At 35.8% G+C, this 19360-nt stretch overlaps 1 protein-coding gene across 1 annotated transcript; it reads right to left on the reverse strand.

Moving 5' to 3' along the window:
• Nucleotides 1-10149: 10149 nt before the first annotated feature.
• LOC147404661 (elongation factor 1-gamma-like) lies at nucleotides 10150-15644 on the reverse strand. The gene is made up of 7 exons (XM_086440705.1): nucleotides 15486-15644; nucleotides 12934-13083; nucleotides 12790-12850; nucleotides 12652-12704; nucleotides 12419-12520; nucleotides 11788-12298; nucleotides 10150-10801 (listed from the first exon to the last, which is right to left on the reverse strand). The coding sequence occupies exons 1-7, from the start codon at nucleotides 15492-15494 to the stop codon at nucleotides 10422-10424; spliced, it is 1266 nt and encodes a 421-aa protein (XP_086296831.1). The 5' UTR covers nucleotides 15495-15644; the 3' UTR covers nucleotides 10150-10421.
• Between the last annotated feature and the right edge of the window lie 3716 nt (nucleotides 15645-19360).

Consider the following 19360-nt stretch of genomic DNA (forward strand, 5'->3'; position numbering starts at 1 on the left):
CATACCGTTCAAATTAAACCCGCAATATCGGTCCGACCCAATGGGTAAAATGCACCAATCAATTTGAACCAATTAAACCAGTTGGCTCAATTGGCAAATGGATCTAATCGAACAACATCAAATCGGTTGGACCAATTGGTTTTTTAGGTTTAAGATTCAACCTAACTCATACTGAAGAGATGCAATCAGGAGGTCAAACTAACTAGTCTGACCCAAGGTTCAACCCAAACCAGGGGTAGACCCGTAATTAACTTCTTTCACCCTTGTGGTCTTTATAGACTTATAATGCATTTGGACTTAATTTTTACAACCGGACTTGGGCTAAATCATGTCAAATTTCTTTTTATCATGTGGTTAAGAATCCAACCTTCCGAGTCAATAGTTGATCCTGATTTACTTCTAATTAGGTAATAATTGCTCCTAGGCATTCTAAACCAACCGTACCACTTTGGGTCCGTGAAAAGAGTCGCCTCACCAGAGTACCTTTGTCAAGCCCAAGTAGTCAACATTTACCACAAGAAGAAACAAGTACAATGGATGAAGCAACACTCCGTCAGATTTTGGACTCCTTTCAAGCGTAAATTATTGCTTCTGTCCAGACACAAATTGAGGCCCTGAAGACTGAAAAGAAAAAAGATAAAGTTGTAGAACCTCAGGCCGTGTTTGATCTGGTTGAAGATTTTGAAGATGATCAAGTGTCCTTGACCCTGTATTAGCTCATCGAATAACTCAGGTAGAAACTGCATTGAAGAATATCAAGGATCCTGACGATCTCGCCCTTGGATTAGGGGCAATGACATTATTTCCTACAGTCCGTCTGCCAGAAAAGTTCACAATGCCAGATGTAGATAAATTTGATGGGACTGGATGCCCTAGGACTAACTTGAAAATATATGTCGGCATCATGCAGTCTCAGGGTCTGAGTGAAGAACAGATGGCCTAACTTTTTCAGAGAACCCTTACAAGTCCTGCCTTACGCTGGTTAATGTCACTAGACTCGTCTCGAGTAAGAACATGGCATGAATTGATGAAAGAATTCATTGGTCGATACTCCTTTAACACGGACATTGAACTCACAAGAAGAGACTTAGAAACAACTAAGCAGAAGTCCGGGAAAACCTTCACAGAATTCATTGCTCGATGGAGAGCTAAAGCCGCTCAGTTATGGGACCGACCTCAAGAAAAAGAGCAAGTTAAGATCATCCTCAATAATCTTACTCCCAATTATGCCAAGTACTTGATGCCTCAATACTTGCCTACATTTCAATCTCTTCTTGAAGTCGGAAACCAAGTCGAGGATGCCTACTCTTCGGGACTTTTTGGCAACTCGTCTGAGTCAAAACCCAAACACTTCAAATCCAGTACAAATTCCTTGCAAGTGGCCCACACCTCTTTTGCCCTAGCTCCTCAAGCCACTCAATCCTCACAAGCCAAGCCTAGGAGACAATTCTCCAATCTCGGGATGTCCCTTAGTGTTACCTACCAAAAACTAATGAAAAGGGGACTGTTGACACCGTTACAACCCAAGCCGTTGCCTAACCCTCTCCCTCCAAACTTGGACAATGGGCAATTCTGTGAATTCCATCAAATGCCCGGCCATGTTCTGGATAGGTGCATTACCCTCCGTCATGTTATCCAAGACCTTATCGAACAAGGGAAAGTTACCATACCTGCTCCTACCGCGCCTAATGTCAAAACTAACCCTTTGCCTACTTTTCAAAATCAACCCCCTCCTACTCTGAATCTAATATCCATGTCCAAACCTGAATCAGTTGACCCAGCTTCTTTTATCCGCTTGATTGGTCTTAGTAGTGTATCTTTATCATGCCAAAATGGGCTCATCTGCCCTGAGACAATTACAGAACTGAAAAGCAAGGACAATATGAAAGTAATGGGTTATTCAGCGTCAAACAAGCTTGAATCAGAACATGAAGGTATGGCAAAAGCGGACGAGCCTGAATCATCCCTCATGAAGATATCCAAAGTGGCATATACCCTAGCGCTGTGTCCTTCCATTCAGAATCATATCCCTATTTTCAGATTTTTTTTCCTTAAGTGTCAGTTGTATCAGTCTTTAAATTCAGTCGGTCAGTTCCATTATGTTAAGATTTATTTTTTAGTCAAGTTGGTAGGTCTATGTCTTTTTATTCCAATAAAGTAAAGAAGTTTTTGATTATCATGCGTGCAATAATAATGTGAACATAAAATCTAACATGAAGAATGACTCAGAGCTCATTAATTGAACTTGATAAATATTGGAATAGGAGAGTACACTCAAGAAATGCATATTGGTACTACATTATCCTCAAAAGAACATGAGAAAATGATGAATTCATTTAAAAAATTCAGCAGTATTTTCGCATGGTCTCATGAAGATATGGTAAATGGGAACACTATTTTACCTTTCGGATTGCACCAAAATGGATCAGAACTTACTGTCAAGAGTGAACATCAAAGCCAAAGATCATCAGGAATGATGTAATTGAGACCGTCGATAAAGATGCCAAGATTTGCAAGAAGGAATCCCTCATAAAGGATAAAGGATTTTCTCGGAGTTCTAGAAAAAGTGAACAGTCGAATGCGGAAAACTTAATCATATTTTACAAAAGAAGATTGAAAGCAGTTCATTCTCAAAAGAAGATTGAAAGCGGTTTATTCTCAAAAGAAGATCTCGCTCGACAAAGTAATCAAGACATTGAGTTCCCAGAACCTTGACCAGATCAAGTAACTTTCACTAAAGGAGGCCTTCTTTGGCCAAACTATTCTCTTATCTTGCCAAGAAATAAAAATGACCCTCTTTAGCCCCTTGCAGTCTCTAAAAAAATTCAATAGCCTTTTTCTTTCTAAACCATACCAACTAACCTTGGGAGGGAAATCTTGTATGAACTACGTTTTGACCTGATCCCAAAAAGAAAAAAAATGATTTGGGGTACGTAAGCAACCTGAGAAGTTACTTCAGGCCCGGTCACAACAAAAAACAAAATATACATTCTCTTAAGGAAAGTGTCATCGAAAGGGAAAACCCCTGTTGAAATGTGCAAAAGAAAATAATACCAAAAAATGGGTATTAGAAGAAGAGAATCAAAAGAATTGAAGGAAAAGAAAAGAAACCCAAACTAGGGGCATTGAAAAAAAAAAAGAATAAAAAAATGATGACAAAAATGCCTAACAAGGGGCATTAAAAAAGAAAGAGACTTAAGAGAGTTGTCTAAAAAAGAGAATGTCATACTAGGGGCATTTTGGGAAGTTGAGCCTTATACATTTTCTTTCTAAACCATGTCCTAAGCCCACCTACTAAGTCCTCCTGAATGTTAAGGTCCAGAGAATCAAAGGTTGTCAAGTTGAGTATCCAAGATCATCAAAAACAAAGAAGTCCGCTAAGTTGAAAATCTGAAAGGACAACTTAGGCAAAAGTTAGGGCATAACAAAAAAAAACAAGACTGCTAGGTTGAAAACCTGAAAAGGCGATCTAGGAAAAAATCAAGGCATCTTCAAAAAAAGAAAAATAAAGCCCGCTAGATTGAAAACCTGAAGAGGCGATCTAGGCAAAAATTAGGGCATCATCAAATCGAAGGAAAGATCCCACCAAGAAAGAAAATTCAGAATAAAAGCTTACACAGAAGTTAGAGAATGTAGAAAATCGTTCAAAACAATGTTGAAGTTGAAGAAACTCAGAAGCCTTTCTTTTGAACATTACAAGATCTTTAGTAGTGTCTGCTAATGGGAAATGTAGATTCATTGACCACTTTAAAGAGGAAGATCTTATATTCCAATATTTGTCAAAGTCCAGCTCAAGCATTTTTCAAAAAGAAATTCGAAAGAGAATGATCATTTCCTTATTGCACATATGATAATCTCAAGAGTCTTGAATTTAAAGGAATATCAATTCTTTTGTCTGTCATTTATTGGAGTCCGTAGTCCCTTTTCCATACTTTTCAAATGTAATCCAGCCCATCAGTTTCACAGTCAAGTTTTAAACGTAAGCCAACCTTGAAACTAGGGGCATTTTTGAGAATAACTTCGATTCTGAAATTTGCATTCTTGATCCCATGATCAAAAGGAAAAATCTTATTCAAAAGCTTAAAAGTCCGGCGAAGCCCAATCATAATTGTGAATCCAGATGCATGATAAGCCAATAAAAGGTCAATCTCTTAATCGTTGAGTTCGATAATACTGAATCTTTAATTGATCCAAGCCCGAAAAGCGTGGCTCCATTGAGTTCGAGTCCGAGAAACAAGACTCCAGCTCCTTTGAATCGTAAAATGAGTTAATAGGATTGTTTAAGTTCCTGCGAACCCAAGCCCGAGAAACGTGGCTCCAGCAAGTTTGAGTCCGAGAAACGAGACTCTAACCGTTTTTTAATCATAAAATGAGTTAATAGGATTGTTTAAGTTCCTGCGAACCCAAGCCCGAGAAACGTGGCTCCAGCAAGTTCGAGTCCGAGAAACGAGACTCTAACCATTTTTGAATCATAAAATGAGTTAACAAGATTGTTTAAGTTCCTGCAAACCTTAGCCCGAGAAACGTGGGTCCAGCAAGTTCGAGTCCGACAAGCGAGACTCCAACTTTGAATTAACAGGAATTTTTAAGTTCCTATAAACCTTAGCCAGAGTCCGAGAAACGAGACCCTAGCTTTGTCTGAATCATAGAATGAATTAACGGGATTGTTTAAGTTCCTGTAAACCTCAGTTCGAGTCCGAAAAATGAGACTCCAACCATTTGAAATAGGATTGTTTAAGTTCTTATAAACCTCAGTTCGAGTCCGAGAAATGAGACTCCAATTTTTAACAGGATTTTTAAGTTTCTATCAACCTTAACGCGAGTCCGATAAACGAGACTCAAACTTTTTCTAACTCTAAAAAAAAAAGAATTTTGATAGGATTTAATGAAGTTCCTACATCACCTGATTCTGATTGTGTTATGATTATCTCATTTTTTCAAACTTGTTATAATTCAAATATCGTATGATTGATTTCATTACATATATACATTCCAGTTTGAATCATCATTGTCGGCGAGAGAAGATCTCTAGGACTTGACATTTGTTGTTATCGAGGAGGGATTAATCTCAATGATCCGATAGATTATTTCGTGAGCATCACACCATTGTACACACGTGCATGTTAGCATAAGTCAAGGAGAATTTTTCAAAATTCGAGGATTTGACATTTTTAGTCTAGGGAGAACTTACCTTCAAGGATCTGGACGCCCTGACGAACCACCAAATCAGGCTGCAAAAATGAAATGTCATTGACTTTGGCATTCGAATATCGCACTATCTACCGAAATAGATTTGCTGTCTAGTTTGCTTCAACCCTCTGCCAAAGAGGGACAAGGTGTAGACATCCCATTTTTGCACTCGCCTGATTAATCAACTCGTCAACCCGATCGCAACGGTTCCCAATGATGGATGTTTATTCCAATGCTTTATTTTGTTACCAGATATATTTCAGAAATCCGGATGAGGTATCTCGAACTGACAAAACTTAGAAACCACGCTACGCTAGAAAAATACAATCCCAGAAACGTAGAAATCATCATATTGCAAACCAAAAATAAGCTTCACGATAAAAATCACTAAAAATGACCAAATTATCAAAATACTCCTAACATCAAAACAACCCTAGAGCCTACATTACACTTAGGAAAACCCATTCAAACACATAAAACAACAAATCGAAACCAAATAAATCATTTCACCAATTTTCACAGAATTTGACAAAATTACGAAAATAGCCCTCATAAAATTCACGACCATTTCACACAAAAAATTTCATAAATGACAAAAACCAACATTCCCATTGAATTCCTTATGAAAAACTGATTCCAAAACATCCTGGACCATTGAAAAACGACTTAAAACGTAAAAAATCCTCTCCGAGGGCAAAACGGTAATTTTACAACTTTAATAATTAAAATTTTCAAAATTAATAAATAAATCATTAAATAACGTAAAGTGAAACATTAAAGTCAATCAAGTAAGACTAAAGTCAAGATATTAAAAGTCAACCAAGAAAGACTAAAGTCAAGATATTAAAAGCCAACCAAGAAAGACTAAAGTCAAAATACTAAAGTCAAAACCCTAAATCAAAACCCTAATCTAAACTAATCAAGTCAATCTCATGAGACTAAAGTCAAAACCCTAATCTAAACTAATCAAGTCAATCTCATAAAACTAAAGTCAAAACCCTAAATTAAAATCGTAAAGACTAAGTTCATCTCATGAGACCAAAGTCTAAACCCTAATTGAAACCCTAAAAGAAACCCTAATCAAACCCTAATTCTCCTAAAAAACTTTATAAATATGAGCCTCCACACCCTATTTTCGTATCAAAGAAAAAACCCTAGAAAAAGTAGGTGAAGAAGCCTTCACAACCTCCCTAAAACCCTAATTTTGGAGCCCCAACTCCTTACCTAACACCCTACTTTGATTTTAGCCTAAAAAACACCTAGAAACCTTTCAAAAACATCTGAAAAATCCATAATAAATTCAAAGCATCAAGATCCAAGAAGGAGATACCTTGCCTCGGAGATCAGAAATCAGATCCGGAGACAGAACAAAGCAAGGAATACGTTACAAGGAGCAATTTCACCAGATCTGAGGGAATAGAACCTTTGCGTATCGAAGGTAACATTTTTCTATTTTTTTATCTAGGTTTTGGTCATTAGCAATGTAATCTTATTTGGGATAAGTAGAGACCGGCATTGGCGGGGCGAGGTTGGTGCCTAACACCTTCCAACCCCGTAACATGATCCCCGGATTCAGATTTTCTGTAGTAGATTAGTTTTTTTTATCCATTTTAGAGTCAGTTTGGTTCCTAGACCATAATAACTAGGTGGCGACTCCCAAACCTCAAGGGTCAAAAGCGGATCCGCGTACCCCGCGGATCGAGAGCGCTTTCACAATGGACATCGTCATCCGTGGAGCATCTTGTGAGTGTTCTAAGGTCATCCCAAAATCAGCTCTATCTTAAGGGAAACAGAAGCTGTCGGCAGGAGTGAAGGATCCACCATCAGCTACCGACAGAACAAAATGAGAAAACATCTATCGGTGGCAGAAGCTTAAACTTGTCGGTTCCACCAATGACCAACCTATCCGTCCCACCGACATCCATCGACAGATCAAAATGGGAAAACTTCTATCGGTGGTAGAAGCCTAAACTTGTCGGTTCCACCAATGACCAACCTATCCGTCCCACCGACATCCATCGACAGATCAAAATGGGAAAACTTCTATCGGTGGCAGAAGCTCAAACTTGTCGGTTCCACCGATGAACAATTTGTCGGTCCCACCGATATCCACCGCCAGAACTAATTAAGAAATCATCTATCGGTGGCAGAAGCATGGTTCTGCCGGTTCCACCGTTATAATACTCATCGGTCCCACAGATAACTCTTGAAAGTTCTACCGACAGTGCTACCGATAGTGTTTAACGGTAAGATTTTCGACCGTTAAGTTTGGTCGGTGCCACCGACAGGAAGCCGTTGAGAGTAGTTTATATAAAATAGAAGCTCTAGGCTTCATTGTTTTTTTGATCAACAACTTCTGAGTTAAGCCCAAGTAAATAAGTACATTTCAAAAGATTTAACAAAGTAAGAAGAATCGTTAGGTGAAGTCGAAACCATGCACATCAAGCTACTTCATCTGAGTTGATCAAGGCTCACTTACTTCATCCTTCAAGCATTTACATTCTAATATTGAGTTAGGCGAGGAGCCCTTGAAGGAAGTAGTGAGGAACCAAAGAATAACAAACTCACCTCATTCATCATAATTGTGAGTTTGATTGTTTTGTTTTAATTTTAAAATACTCTTGTAATAATTTACTTGATTTCTTCTTCAAAATTAAGCACTTGATTGAGTTGCAGACTCAAGTTGAGTGATAAATGTTGCTGAGTTCTCGAAGTATATAACTTAGATATTTTGAGTGTGGTTCACTCAATCTTAGGGTTGCAGAATTAACCCCGGAAAAATTCTATGTGCGGTTTAAGGTGAACCAAAAACCTCAATTTTTGTAAACACCGAAGAACTATCGATTGGGGTTCTGTTGGGAATTGACGTAGGCACAGTTGCTGAACCACTATAAATTGTGTGTCTTGTGCTTTTCTCTAATTTTCTTATCTTCATACAAATTTGAATGTATATCATGATTAATCATTGCTTGCATATATCTTTTGTTCAATGAATGATTTGGTGAATGTATCAATAGAATGAACTCATTAAAAATTCAGTCACACTTAAGTGTTCACATTTTGAAGAATTTTTAAATAGTCTTATTCACCACCCCTCTAGGTCTATACATTGTTAAAGTCAGTAATTTCAATTCATCTTTGATATTACTTAAATTGGGGTGCTCTTATTAAAAGTTGGTGTGGCTATAGAATAATTATATTTTAATTATCATTTTACTAATGAGAAAATCAAAAAGTGGTTTAGTGCAAAAGCATTTGCCTTAAGAAAACAAGAAAACTGTAGTCACCAAGGCGGAATATGGGTTTAAGGTGTCAACGGGTAGGTTCTGATTCGATTCTTATGAAAATTGGATCATGACCACTACATTTTTTCGATTTCGATTTTAAATAAAGTGGAACCAAAACTGTCAAAAATTACAATTACCCATCGATTCTGGTTCTCAAGAATCGAAGTGTAAAGAATATTTCAAAATCATTATATAAAAATAAAAAAACTTCTTCTAAAAAGTTATTCGCAAAATATCAATTTAATAATAATTTGTTCCACAAAAAGATAATTTAATGATTTTCATTTTTAAAAATAAAAATTCATTTCCTTTACAAATAATAAATTTAAGAAGAAATGACTTATTTTAAACTCCAATATTTAATTTATATTAAATTTGAAGAACTGTATATTATATGCAAATTTTAAAATATTGAAAAAACTTCAATCATATATAATGTGAAAATAAATCGGTTCAAGGTACCCATAGGATAGTGGTTCCTATTAGTTCGTTTCCATATTAAATCCTACTCTAATCGATTCCAATCAAAAGAGAGTCAAAATCGGGATTTTCAATTTCAATTTTGATTCGACTCTAGGAAAATGTGCTCATTAACACCCCTAAAAATACTGAGGATTTGCCTTCGCGGGTCACTCGTTCCCAGGGGCAAGCCCCGGCTCAAATGCCTTTGCCACCGCAAAGAAAAATCTTTCAACCAAAATCCACCCCAGCAAGGAGGGAAGTGATCCTGCATCCTTCAAGAATTCCAGGCTAGGAGCCTCGATTGATCCATATCACTCTCCCCAAAGGAGTCGGAGTCCGGCTCCGTCGGCAAACAGAAAACTTTGGGAAAAAAAAACGAGAACAAAATTAGAATAAAATGAGAAAGAAATGATAAACGTGAAAAATAAAAATAAATATTAAAAATCATGAAAATACGTAATATATAATTATATATAGCTTTTGACATCTAATCGAATATTTCAATATATTTTTGAGAAAAAACAAAAAAAACTACTGGATATCCATGCAACACAAGAAGTCTAGCCATTAATGTATCTTTTGAGCAAAATAACACGCAATTGAAGAAAGGAAAAACTATTGTAACATCGAAACATTATCATAAAATCCCATATTAAAAAACATTTACGAACTAAATCACAATTAGCTGGAAGGCCATAGAAATTAATCACAGGCCATAAAAAGATGGTTTTTTTATTTTTGAAAAAATGCGTTGCAAACACTAAAAATAAAAAGTGTTAAAAGAAATATTAAAAAAAAAAAAACATTTAAAAAGTAAAAACACATTTTTATTTTTCAAAAAAAAAAAAAAAATTGATTTTTTGGTTTATTTTAATTGTAAGAGTTACACGTATTACAAGACTATAAAAAACAAAAAAACAGAGATTTTTGTTACTATGCATAAAAATCATGCATTGCATAGAAATCACAACTTCCTACACCCAAAAAAAACATATCATGAGCATTTATGAAAGACAACACACTTCTTTCTCAGCGCTTCTACTTTTGCAATTCTTTCAAGCGCTTCATTTACATATAAGAACCTTCAACGCTTCAGCTAAAGGTCTGAAGCTCAATTCATGGTTTCAACATCTGTAATATTTCACATCTATTCTCCGTTCCCCCAGATTAAGCATCATATTTACAAGCAAGTAAAAATATAAAAACCATATTGAAAGCACAAATAACAATCTTCAGTTCTCAAAATACCTTAAAACAAATCAAAACATAAATTATACTGCTAATGATATCAAAACCTCGAGAATTGTTGTAGATCTTAACGACAGACTAGCTATGACAACAACAACAACAACAAAAAAGGGGGTAATTAAATTAACCTGTTTCGACACACAAGTAATCAAGAAAAAAAACAAAACTCAAGACAGCAAAACTGAGGCCCAAATACTCTTCTAACAAGAAGGGGCAAGAAGGCAAATGGATCCATCATTTGAAACACTTGGCATCTAAGAGAGCTTCTCCCTCAAAAGGTTCTTGATCTTCGATCATCTGACTTACACGCTCCTTCTGGGCTTCATCTGATATATCGACCTTCCTCCACTCATACAACTCCATGTCGTAGCACTCATCAATTATAAATTGAGGTATCTCTTGCCCACGGAAAAGCCACAACCCCTTCACCTTGTATGGTGGGTTTGAGCCAATTACCAACATCTTGCCAAATGCATACTTGCGAGCCAGATCCATTCGTTGCAGAAAACCACCAACCTTGTTCAAGGTGACAAATGAGACAGTGTTCTCATCATCGTACTTGTAATCACAGAACCAGAGAGAGTATCCCTCTGGATCATACATGTCCCAAAATCCTGCAACAAGCAGAATAAACAAGATTTTTCAATTGGAAATAACAGTCAATACTGTAATATATTAACATCGTTATTCTGCAGTGTAAAGATCATTATAAATGCCTTTGTTTGGGTGTTGCAACCACCATTTTTGGGCTTTTCACCAAACCATAGGAAAATATATAGCTAAACAAGTGGGAAATTAAGAAGCAACTTCTTCAAGTATCAATGAGTCAAAGACAATTGTGATCTGATTGACATAACCAAGATTTACTTTACTATCTGGTCGAGGTAATAGCTTGGGCAGGAAAAAAAAACCGATATTATCTCAACTGAGAATATAAAAAATACTCCTGAAGCATTAAATATTTCAAGATAAATGTTTCATTCTGGACTCGACCAAAACCTTCCGAGACGGTAAAAAATTGTAAACCATGGGCCTAACAAATGGTTCAATTTGTTGAATAAGGGGCCAACTTAAGTCTCATCATTTTAGGTTTCAACAACCTTCATGCTCACACTCATGCTTGTCGCCAAACCACATACACTATACTCCGCTATGTCAAAACCTCTCCAAGGTACCAACGTTTCTTTCTTTTTCTTCCAATATATCTCCAAAGTACCAATGTTTCTTTCTTTTTTCTTTTTTTTTTCCAAATACTCCAAGGTACCAATATTTCTTTCTTTTTTTCAATAAATCTCCTAGGTACCAATGTCAATGGTAGGGCATGTATATGGTGGTTGTGTTGACAATGGCTCCATCCAAGAAGCAACTTTACACACAATTTGAAAACAGTATTTTAAGAAGTGAAAATAATAATAATAATAACAATTATCACAATATTGCAAGAATATGAAAATGAAAATGTCAATACCCTGAGTTTTATTCATTTATTTTTATTAGTAAAAAGCCTGAGAATTGGGATTCCAGAAGGTAAGATGACAGATCATACCCAGTTTACACAAGTCATATTTAAGACACTATGCATACAAGAAAAAAAAAATACCTTTGATAGCAACCTCACGGAAGTTGGTCTTGGTATTTGAGTAGAGCCTCTTCCACTCATCCAAAACCATCTTACTTGGAGGCAACAGATCAAGAGGATTCTTTGGCTTGGGCTTTGGTACCTCTTCCTCCTCAGTGGCCTCTTCTACCTTAGGCTTGGCAGGCTCCTTAACTTCTTTTGTGGCTTTCTTTGGCTCATCCTTTGCTTTGGGTTTCGCAGACTCTTTAGGCTTCTTCGATGGAACTGGTGGAATGGATTCTGTCTGCTTTACCTCACCCAACACTTTGTGGAAATTAGGTTGATTGACCATGGTCCAGAAGTATCTCTCAACATGAGGGAACTCTGAAGTGAAGCTCTTTGTCATGACACGACTAAATCCGAAGTACAAGTTACATGTCATGATTATGTCAGCTAGTGTCACTGAGTGTCCCACCAGGTAAGTGTTTGAAGCTAGATGAGCATTCAAAGCACTTAGTGCCCTTTTCAGAGCGGTAATGGCAGCTTCCTCGACCTTTGTGGACAAAAAATTGCAGGGTTACATAAAATTAGAGATATATATATATATATATATATATATATAGAGAGAGAGAGAGAGAGAGAGAGAGAGAGAGAGCAATGGATCTCAACTAACCAGAGGAAGGTACGCAGCATAACCCATTCTCGGTGAGAGCCAGCGCACAATATTGGAATCAATCTCCAAAGATGCAAAATCAATCCACTGCTCAATATGCCCCTGTAAAACAAGTACCAAAAATAATGAAGAGAATATGGAACATTTAAAAAAAAAAAAATTATCATAAAAGGAGGTTAAGGAAAATGGGGATACAACTAATGGCAAATGTACATGAGATTCCAAAATCTTACATATTCAATGACGGAAGAACCATTTAGAGGATTGCTTTCCTTCAAGTGAGTAACTGCACCAAAGAAAAAAAAATATGATAACTTCCAAAACAAATCCTTACTAAATGAAAAAAAAGAGAGCACAAAATCGTGTCTTACCATAACGTGCTATGGCATTGCTCTCAAATATGGGGCCATCAGGAGTTTCCAGTACAGGAATCTGCACAAAAATAGTGTTTTCAGATGACCAAAATCATAAAAATGAACTGAATATAGATGACAGCCTAATAATACAAAATGCACCTTTCCAATAGGGTTCATCTTGAGAAACTCAGGGGTCTTATTGGAGATACCCATCTCAAAATTCTTGACCAGTTCGACCTGGACACCAGAGTACTCTGCGGCAATGAGGGTCTTGAATGCATTTTTGTTATTGTTTCCTGAATGCAAGATCTATAAAGAATATTGAACAGATGCATTATTGAGAAAGTTCATCAAACAGTTACAATGTCATTTGCTCATTTGATAATGATGATCACAACCTAGAAGTATCCACACTAAATCCTAATCATCAAGGCATATACTAATAATAATAATTAATGATAACATTAAAAAAAACAGATGAAGATATTCAAATCAACTAAAGATTGGGTCAGCAACAGCTTATAATTATTTTTTTTTGATCGACAGCTTAAAATTGAGAGGGATCCTTCAATGCACTCTTGGATTTGCTCTTAGAGACAGATTCTCTGAAGCAAAGGTCAGAAACACCATGACCATCTAGTACCATCTTATAGGAGAAATGGATGTACAACATCTCTATTCGTCAAAAAAGAAATTTGAACATTCTCACCATCTGTGTGTGTTGTAACACAGTTTTTTTTTTTTTGAAAGGTAACTCAGCATGCATGCACGTGCGCACACGCACACACACACACACATATGGACGGCATTTGGTTGCCAAAATGTGAGCCAAAGTTTAGTCCTATATGGGCTAAAATTTTCAGAATGAGCTGATTCTTTTGTGAGGGTGATCTTTATATTAAGGAGATCATTCTCACAAAAAAATCAGCCCATTCCGAAACTTCTAACCCCATCAAAAGTGGTGTACAAGTTACAGGTAAAAATTGATGGTCCATGATTCTTCAACTTATAAACTGGGGTTAGAAGTTTTTGAATGGACTGATTTTTTGTGAGGATGATCTCTATGGTGTAGAGATCCTCCTCACAAAAAATCAACCCACTCCAAAACTTTTAGCCCATATAGAACAAAACAATTTGGCTATAGAACTTTGACTACATTTTTGGCTGTTTCTCGGGTTCAACAGCCAAAAACGTAGTCAATATATATATAACCGACGGCGTTTGGTTGCCAAAATGGGAGACAAAGGCTAAAAGTTTCGCAAGGGACTGATTTTTTGTGAGGGTGATCTTCATTTTTTTGTGAGGGTGATCTTCATATCGAGAAGATCATCCTCACAAAAAATCAACCCATTCCGAAACTTCTAACCCCATCAAAAGTGGTTTACAAGTTATCGGTAAAAATTGATGGTCCACGATCTTCAACTTATAAATTGGGGTCAGAAGTTTTGGAATGGGCTGATTTTTTGTGAGGATCAGGTATGTTTGGTAACACTTCTGAAGTCTGAAATTTGTTCTCTGAAATCTTATTCTAGAAAAATTATTTGTTTATCATTTTTAAAAGCTTCTGGTTACAAATAGAATTTTAAAATATAATGGTCATTTTGACAATATTACCCTTTTATAATTCTAATAAATTGTTAACCGAAAAACATAACATGTTATGCATAATGAAACCATCCACATATTTAATTTCGATTTCTAATAAATCAAACACCCTAACAATATTATTTTCAATTTGAATTCATACTTAAAAAATTATATTCCAACAAGGTAATACTCAAACAATAAATAATCATTCATTTTCTAGTTGAAAAATATAGGATTTTAGAGTTCGTATAAAATATAGGGTTTTCGAACACAAAAACAAGAGAAAGGAGAGAGACCTTGACAATACAGTTGTAGAGATAGAAAAGTTAAAAATAAGGGTTTTAAGGTTCATATAAAGGAAGAATAAGTTATAGAAATTAGGATTTTGAGGAGGGTATTTTAAGAGCATAAAAAAAAATCAGATTTCAAAAGTTTCATCCAGCATCCCTCCATCATTGGTTTAAAACTTCTGAATTTTGATTCTAAAGTCTGAAATCTTAACCAAAACAAACGGGAATAAAACTTCTAAAGTCTGAATTTTAAAGGTGGACCACCTCCATTCAGATTTCAGAAGTGTTACCAAACACTCACTTAGCTCATTTAGGACAAAACACTTCGGCTAGGACTTTGTGACTACACTTTTGGCTGTTGAACCTGACCCTGTATATATTAAGGGGATCAGATATCATTGTTCATATTGAAGATTGGGGTCCTGAGAAGCGCCTTAGAACCCAATTTATTTCAAATCAAGGACTCCAAACATGGAAAAATTGATACTGAAGCGCTAGAAAACGCGCCATAGATATCAACTCGAGTCAAACAACCAGATCACAAAAATTAGTTTACTATAAGTGCGGTTCAATGTATTCGCCTTAAGAAGATTAAACACTATGATATGGCAATTCAAATCACGAATTAAAGTATAAACTAGCAGAAAGATGATCGATCACACACAACCGTACGATTTAATTGTCGAGCTCTAGAGACAAATTGCAGAGAAAAAATACGTAGAAATCTAACAAAATCTAAAGTCAAATAACCAAAACTAAAAGTAATAATAAAAGATGCAGAAAGGCCAACGAAAGGTAGATGAGATGAAGGAAGATCTGAGAAAAAATACTCACCAAAGCCATATCTGCAAAGGAAATTGTTCACTCGGATAACACTCTGAACCCTAATTGATCTGTCAAGAAAGAATAAAGTGAAACCCTAAAGAGCAGATGAAAAGGTGAAGGTTTTTTGTTTTTCTGGGGGTGGGGGAGGGGGGGTTAGGGTTTTGGATGAGAAATGTTACAGAATATTTTACTCTTATGGATTATATACGATATGATGTTGAACCAAAAAGTTGCTACTCTTGTCTACTCTAGGACTTGGAAACCGAGATGACTCAAACGATTCGTCGTTAAATCCTTTTAAATATTAAGAGAGATTTACCGGGTAAACCTATCTGTTGCAATTTTATTAAAAAAAAAAAAAAACTCCCTTACCATATCAAGTTTGTTACCGGCACAAACCTTACTTTATGAATCATGCTATCATGACTAACTAAGTAAGATTTTAAACCGTACTAAGGATCATTGGACTAACATGGATAATCAAATTAGGAATCCAACCACACAGCCTTCTAAATGTCATGGAAAAACTCATATTAGACACACACAAAAAAATGAAAAAACGAAATCTTTTTGAGCTTGATAGTAAACGTTGAAAATGGAAGGATATTGAATTCCCAAATTTTAAACTAAAAATTCAATGGTGAAAATTATTATTTTTTTTTTTTCAAATTTTTTTTTTTAAAGTTCTTAGAATTTTTTCATTTGCAATCTTGTACATCAAATCATGTTTTTGGATGAAACAAATTAATATGGTTAGAATCCACTCCAAGGCATGTTAAGTAACAAATTAAACTAAAAAAAATTTGAAATGTATGAAGTGGATCCACTCCAGGGTTTGCTCGGTAATGAATTTGATAAAGTGAGGTTTGGTGGGTAACAAAGTTCATAAAGCAAGATTCTCTTGGAGTTATCAATACTCCAAAGGAGTTTTTGTAATAAAAGTGCAATAGTTAGGTTTGCCGGATAAATCTCTCTATTAAATAATTATACTTAATAATAAGATTTTTCTCAAAATATACCCAACTTTTGCAAAAATTCTGATTCCATTACATTGTTCATTTTAATTCCTAAAACATATTTTTGAGCGAGTTCGTTGGTAGGTATTTTAATTTAAAGTAAGGCTACAATTTGTGTGGGCTAACCCGAACTCAACCCAATTGATGAGCGATAAGTCTGGGTTAGGAAATCTCAACCCGACTTGACCAAAATCTGATGCTTTATATGTATATAAGGTGGCATTCTTTTGACAAAATCCTAGACAATATTCTAGACAAAGCATGGGCTAAAATTTTATATGGGTTAAAATTTTCAAAATGGGCTGATTTTTTGTGAGATGATCTCTATAGTGAGAAAATCATCCTCACAAAAAATCAGCTAATTCTGAAATTTCTAACCCTAGTTTATAAGATGAAGAATCGTGAACCGTCAATTTTTACCATTAGTTTGTAACAACTTTTCATGGGGTTAGAAGTTTTAGAATTGGCTGATTTTTTGTAAGGATGATCTACTGACTATAGAGATCATCCTCACAAAAAATCAGTCCATTCCAAAAAAAATTAGTCATATAAGACAAAACTTGGTCTAGAATGTTGTCTAGGATTTTGTCAAAAGAAGGCTACCCATATATATATATAGGGGGCGGTTCAAGGGACGTCTTCAAAACCGGATAAGAAGCCCATGTACTAGGGGCATTAGATTTTGCCGAAATAGCGGCTGAGATGCACTCAAACGTCTCTTCCAATTCAGAGACAGAATTTTAGAATTTTATAAATAAGTCCCTCTTTTCTTTTTCTTTTTTTTTAAAACTCACTCTCTATCTAATTTCAAACGAATTTCTCTGACAGAAACAAAACACCCTTTTCTCTCTCTCTCTCTCTCTCTCTCACAGAAACAAAACACCCTTCGTTTTCGTCTCCATTGATCGAAAACGAACTAGTTCTCTCTCTCTCTCTCTCTTCTCGATAGAAAACCCAACCCATTCATCTCGATAAAAAACCCAGATTTGGTGGGAAACTTCAACAGAAAACCCAAAAAATTGTTAGTATCATCGACTACATAAAACAATCTCCCATAAGTACCCAATTGGGCTAGTCTAGCTTCAACTTGACTGTACAAGTACTTAAACTTAACTATGGTGCCCATACCCATGCGCATTCTTCAATTAACTTCTAGCAATTAAATAAGCCGGCACCAAAGCTCTTTATCTCTATAAATAGGAGTCATTTTTGCCAAGCGACTTTCCACAACCATATCTACACTTCCCTCAAATAGTAAAAAATGCGGTCTGTATTGGTTGAGAAGCCTCACGCAGTTATCATCCCATACCCAGCGCAGGGGCACATAACTCCCATGCTCAAACTAGTAAAATTCCTTCATCTTAGAGGCTTTCACATCACCTATGTAAACACCGAGTTCAATCACAGACGCCTACTAAGTTCTCAAGGTTACGAGTTCAATAAGGTTTTGAATGATTTTCGATTTGAAACCATACTGATGGACTTCCACCATCACGTTCATTCCAACACTATGCAACTCTATAAGGAAGAATTTCTTAGCTCCGTTTTCTGTCGAGATGAATGGGTTGGGTTTTCTGTCGAGACGAGAGAGAGAGAGAGAGAGAGAGAGAGAGAGAGAGAAAAGGGTGTTTTGTTTCTGTGAGAGAAATTCGTTTGAAATAGATAGAGAGTGAGTTTTAAAAAAAAAGAAAAAGAAAGAGGGACTTATTTATAAAATTCTAAAATTCCGTTTATGAATTGGAAGAGACATTTGAGTGCATCTCAGCCGTTATTTCGACAAAATCTAACGCCCCTAGTACATGGGCTTCTTATCTGGTTTTGAAGACGTCCCTTGAACCGCCCCCATATATATATATATATATATAGATAAATATTAGTTTTCTCTTTATAAATATATTTGTAAAATTAAATAACAAAATATAATATAAAAATTAATGGATTTGGAGGTTGTGTACAAATTTATTTACTAGTGATTTTATTTTTTTATGTTGTCTTTATTTCTTAAGATATAAAATAAAATTTATGTGTTGATTAAAATGAAATTAGACTTGTTCAATAAGCCCAACTCACCCAAAATCACCTAATTTGGGTTAATCGGAACTCAACCCGATTTTAGAAGCTCAATCTCAGGTTGAGCTTGAGTTAATGAGCTCTAACCCGATAGTTGGGTTGAGGGTTCTACAACTTGGATTGAGCCTGAGTTGACCCTCCAACCCGTCCAAGTTGCAGTCCTAATTTAAAGTGACAATTTCACTAATAAAAAAGTGACAAACTCGCTAGTAAATTTAAAAAACAAATGTCGTTTATATGATATGATGTTGAATCAAAACTTGCTATTTTCCAATTTCGTGCAGTGTCATGTAGGCCTCGGAGATCAAGATGACTTGGATGATTTGTGGTTAACCCTTTAAAATATTAATATTTCCGAAGTAGTTGAATGCCGATATAATCAAAAAATACTTTGCCCAAGATCGAACCAAACTTTTAGGATGAGAAACGACGCCACCTCATCACCATTATTAGAACCCTTCAATCGCCTCATTTGCAAACGACAATCCACCCTTTGTAATTACGACCTTTTTTAAGCAAAGATCATAAAACTCCTTAACACGAGCCTAAATTATCCACTACTCCATGGTATGAGCCTAAACTGCCTATTGCTCCCAAGTACGAGCCTAAACTGCTCACTCCTCAACATGAGTCTAAATAGATAAGGACTCCTAGCCTGCACGAATATAAACTATGAACAATATTTTTCAAATCAAAGCTAGAAAACTAGTCCAACCATCTAACTCATCAAGCCCCCTTACATCCACCAAAGTCCCTTTGGACTAAAAGAATGGTCAAGCCAAAAGCTTTAGCAAACTT

This window comes from Akebia trifoliata, chromosome 4 (genome assembly GCF_017979445.1).
Source record: "Akebia trifoliata isolate Shusen 1 chromosome 4, ASM1797944v1, whole genome shotgun sequence".
Taxonomy (NCBI): domain Eukaryota; kingdom Viridiplantae; phylum Streptophyta; class Magnoliopsida; order Ranunculales; family Lardizabalaceae; genus Akebia; species Akebia trifoliata.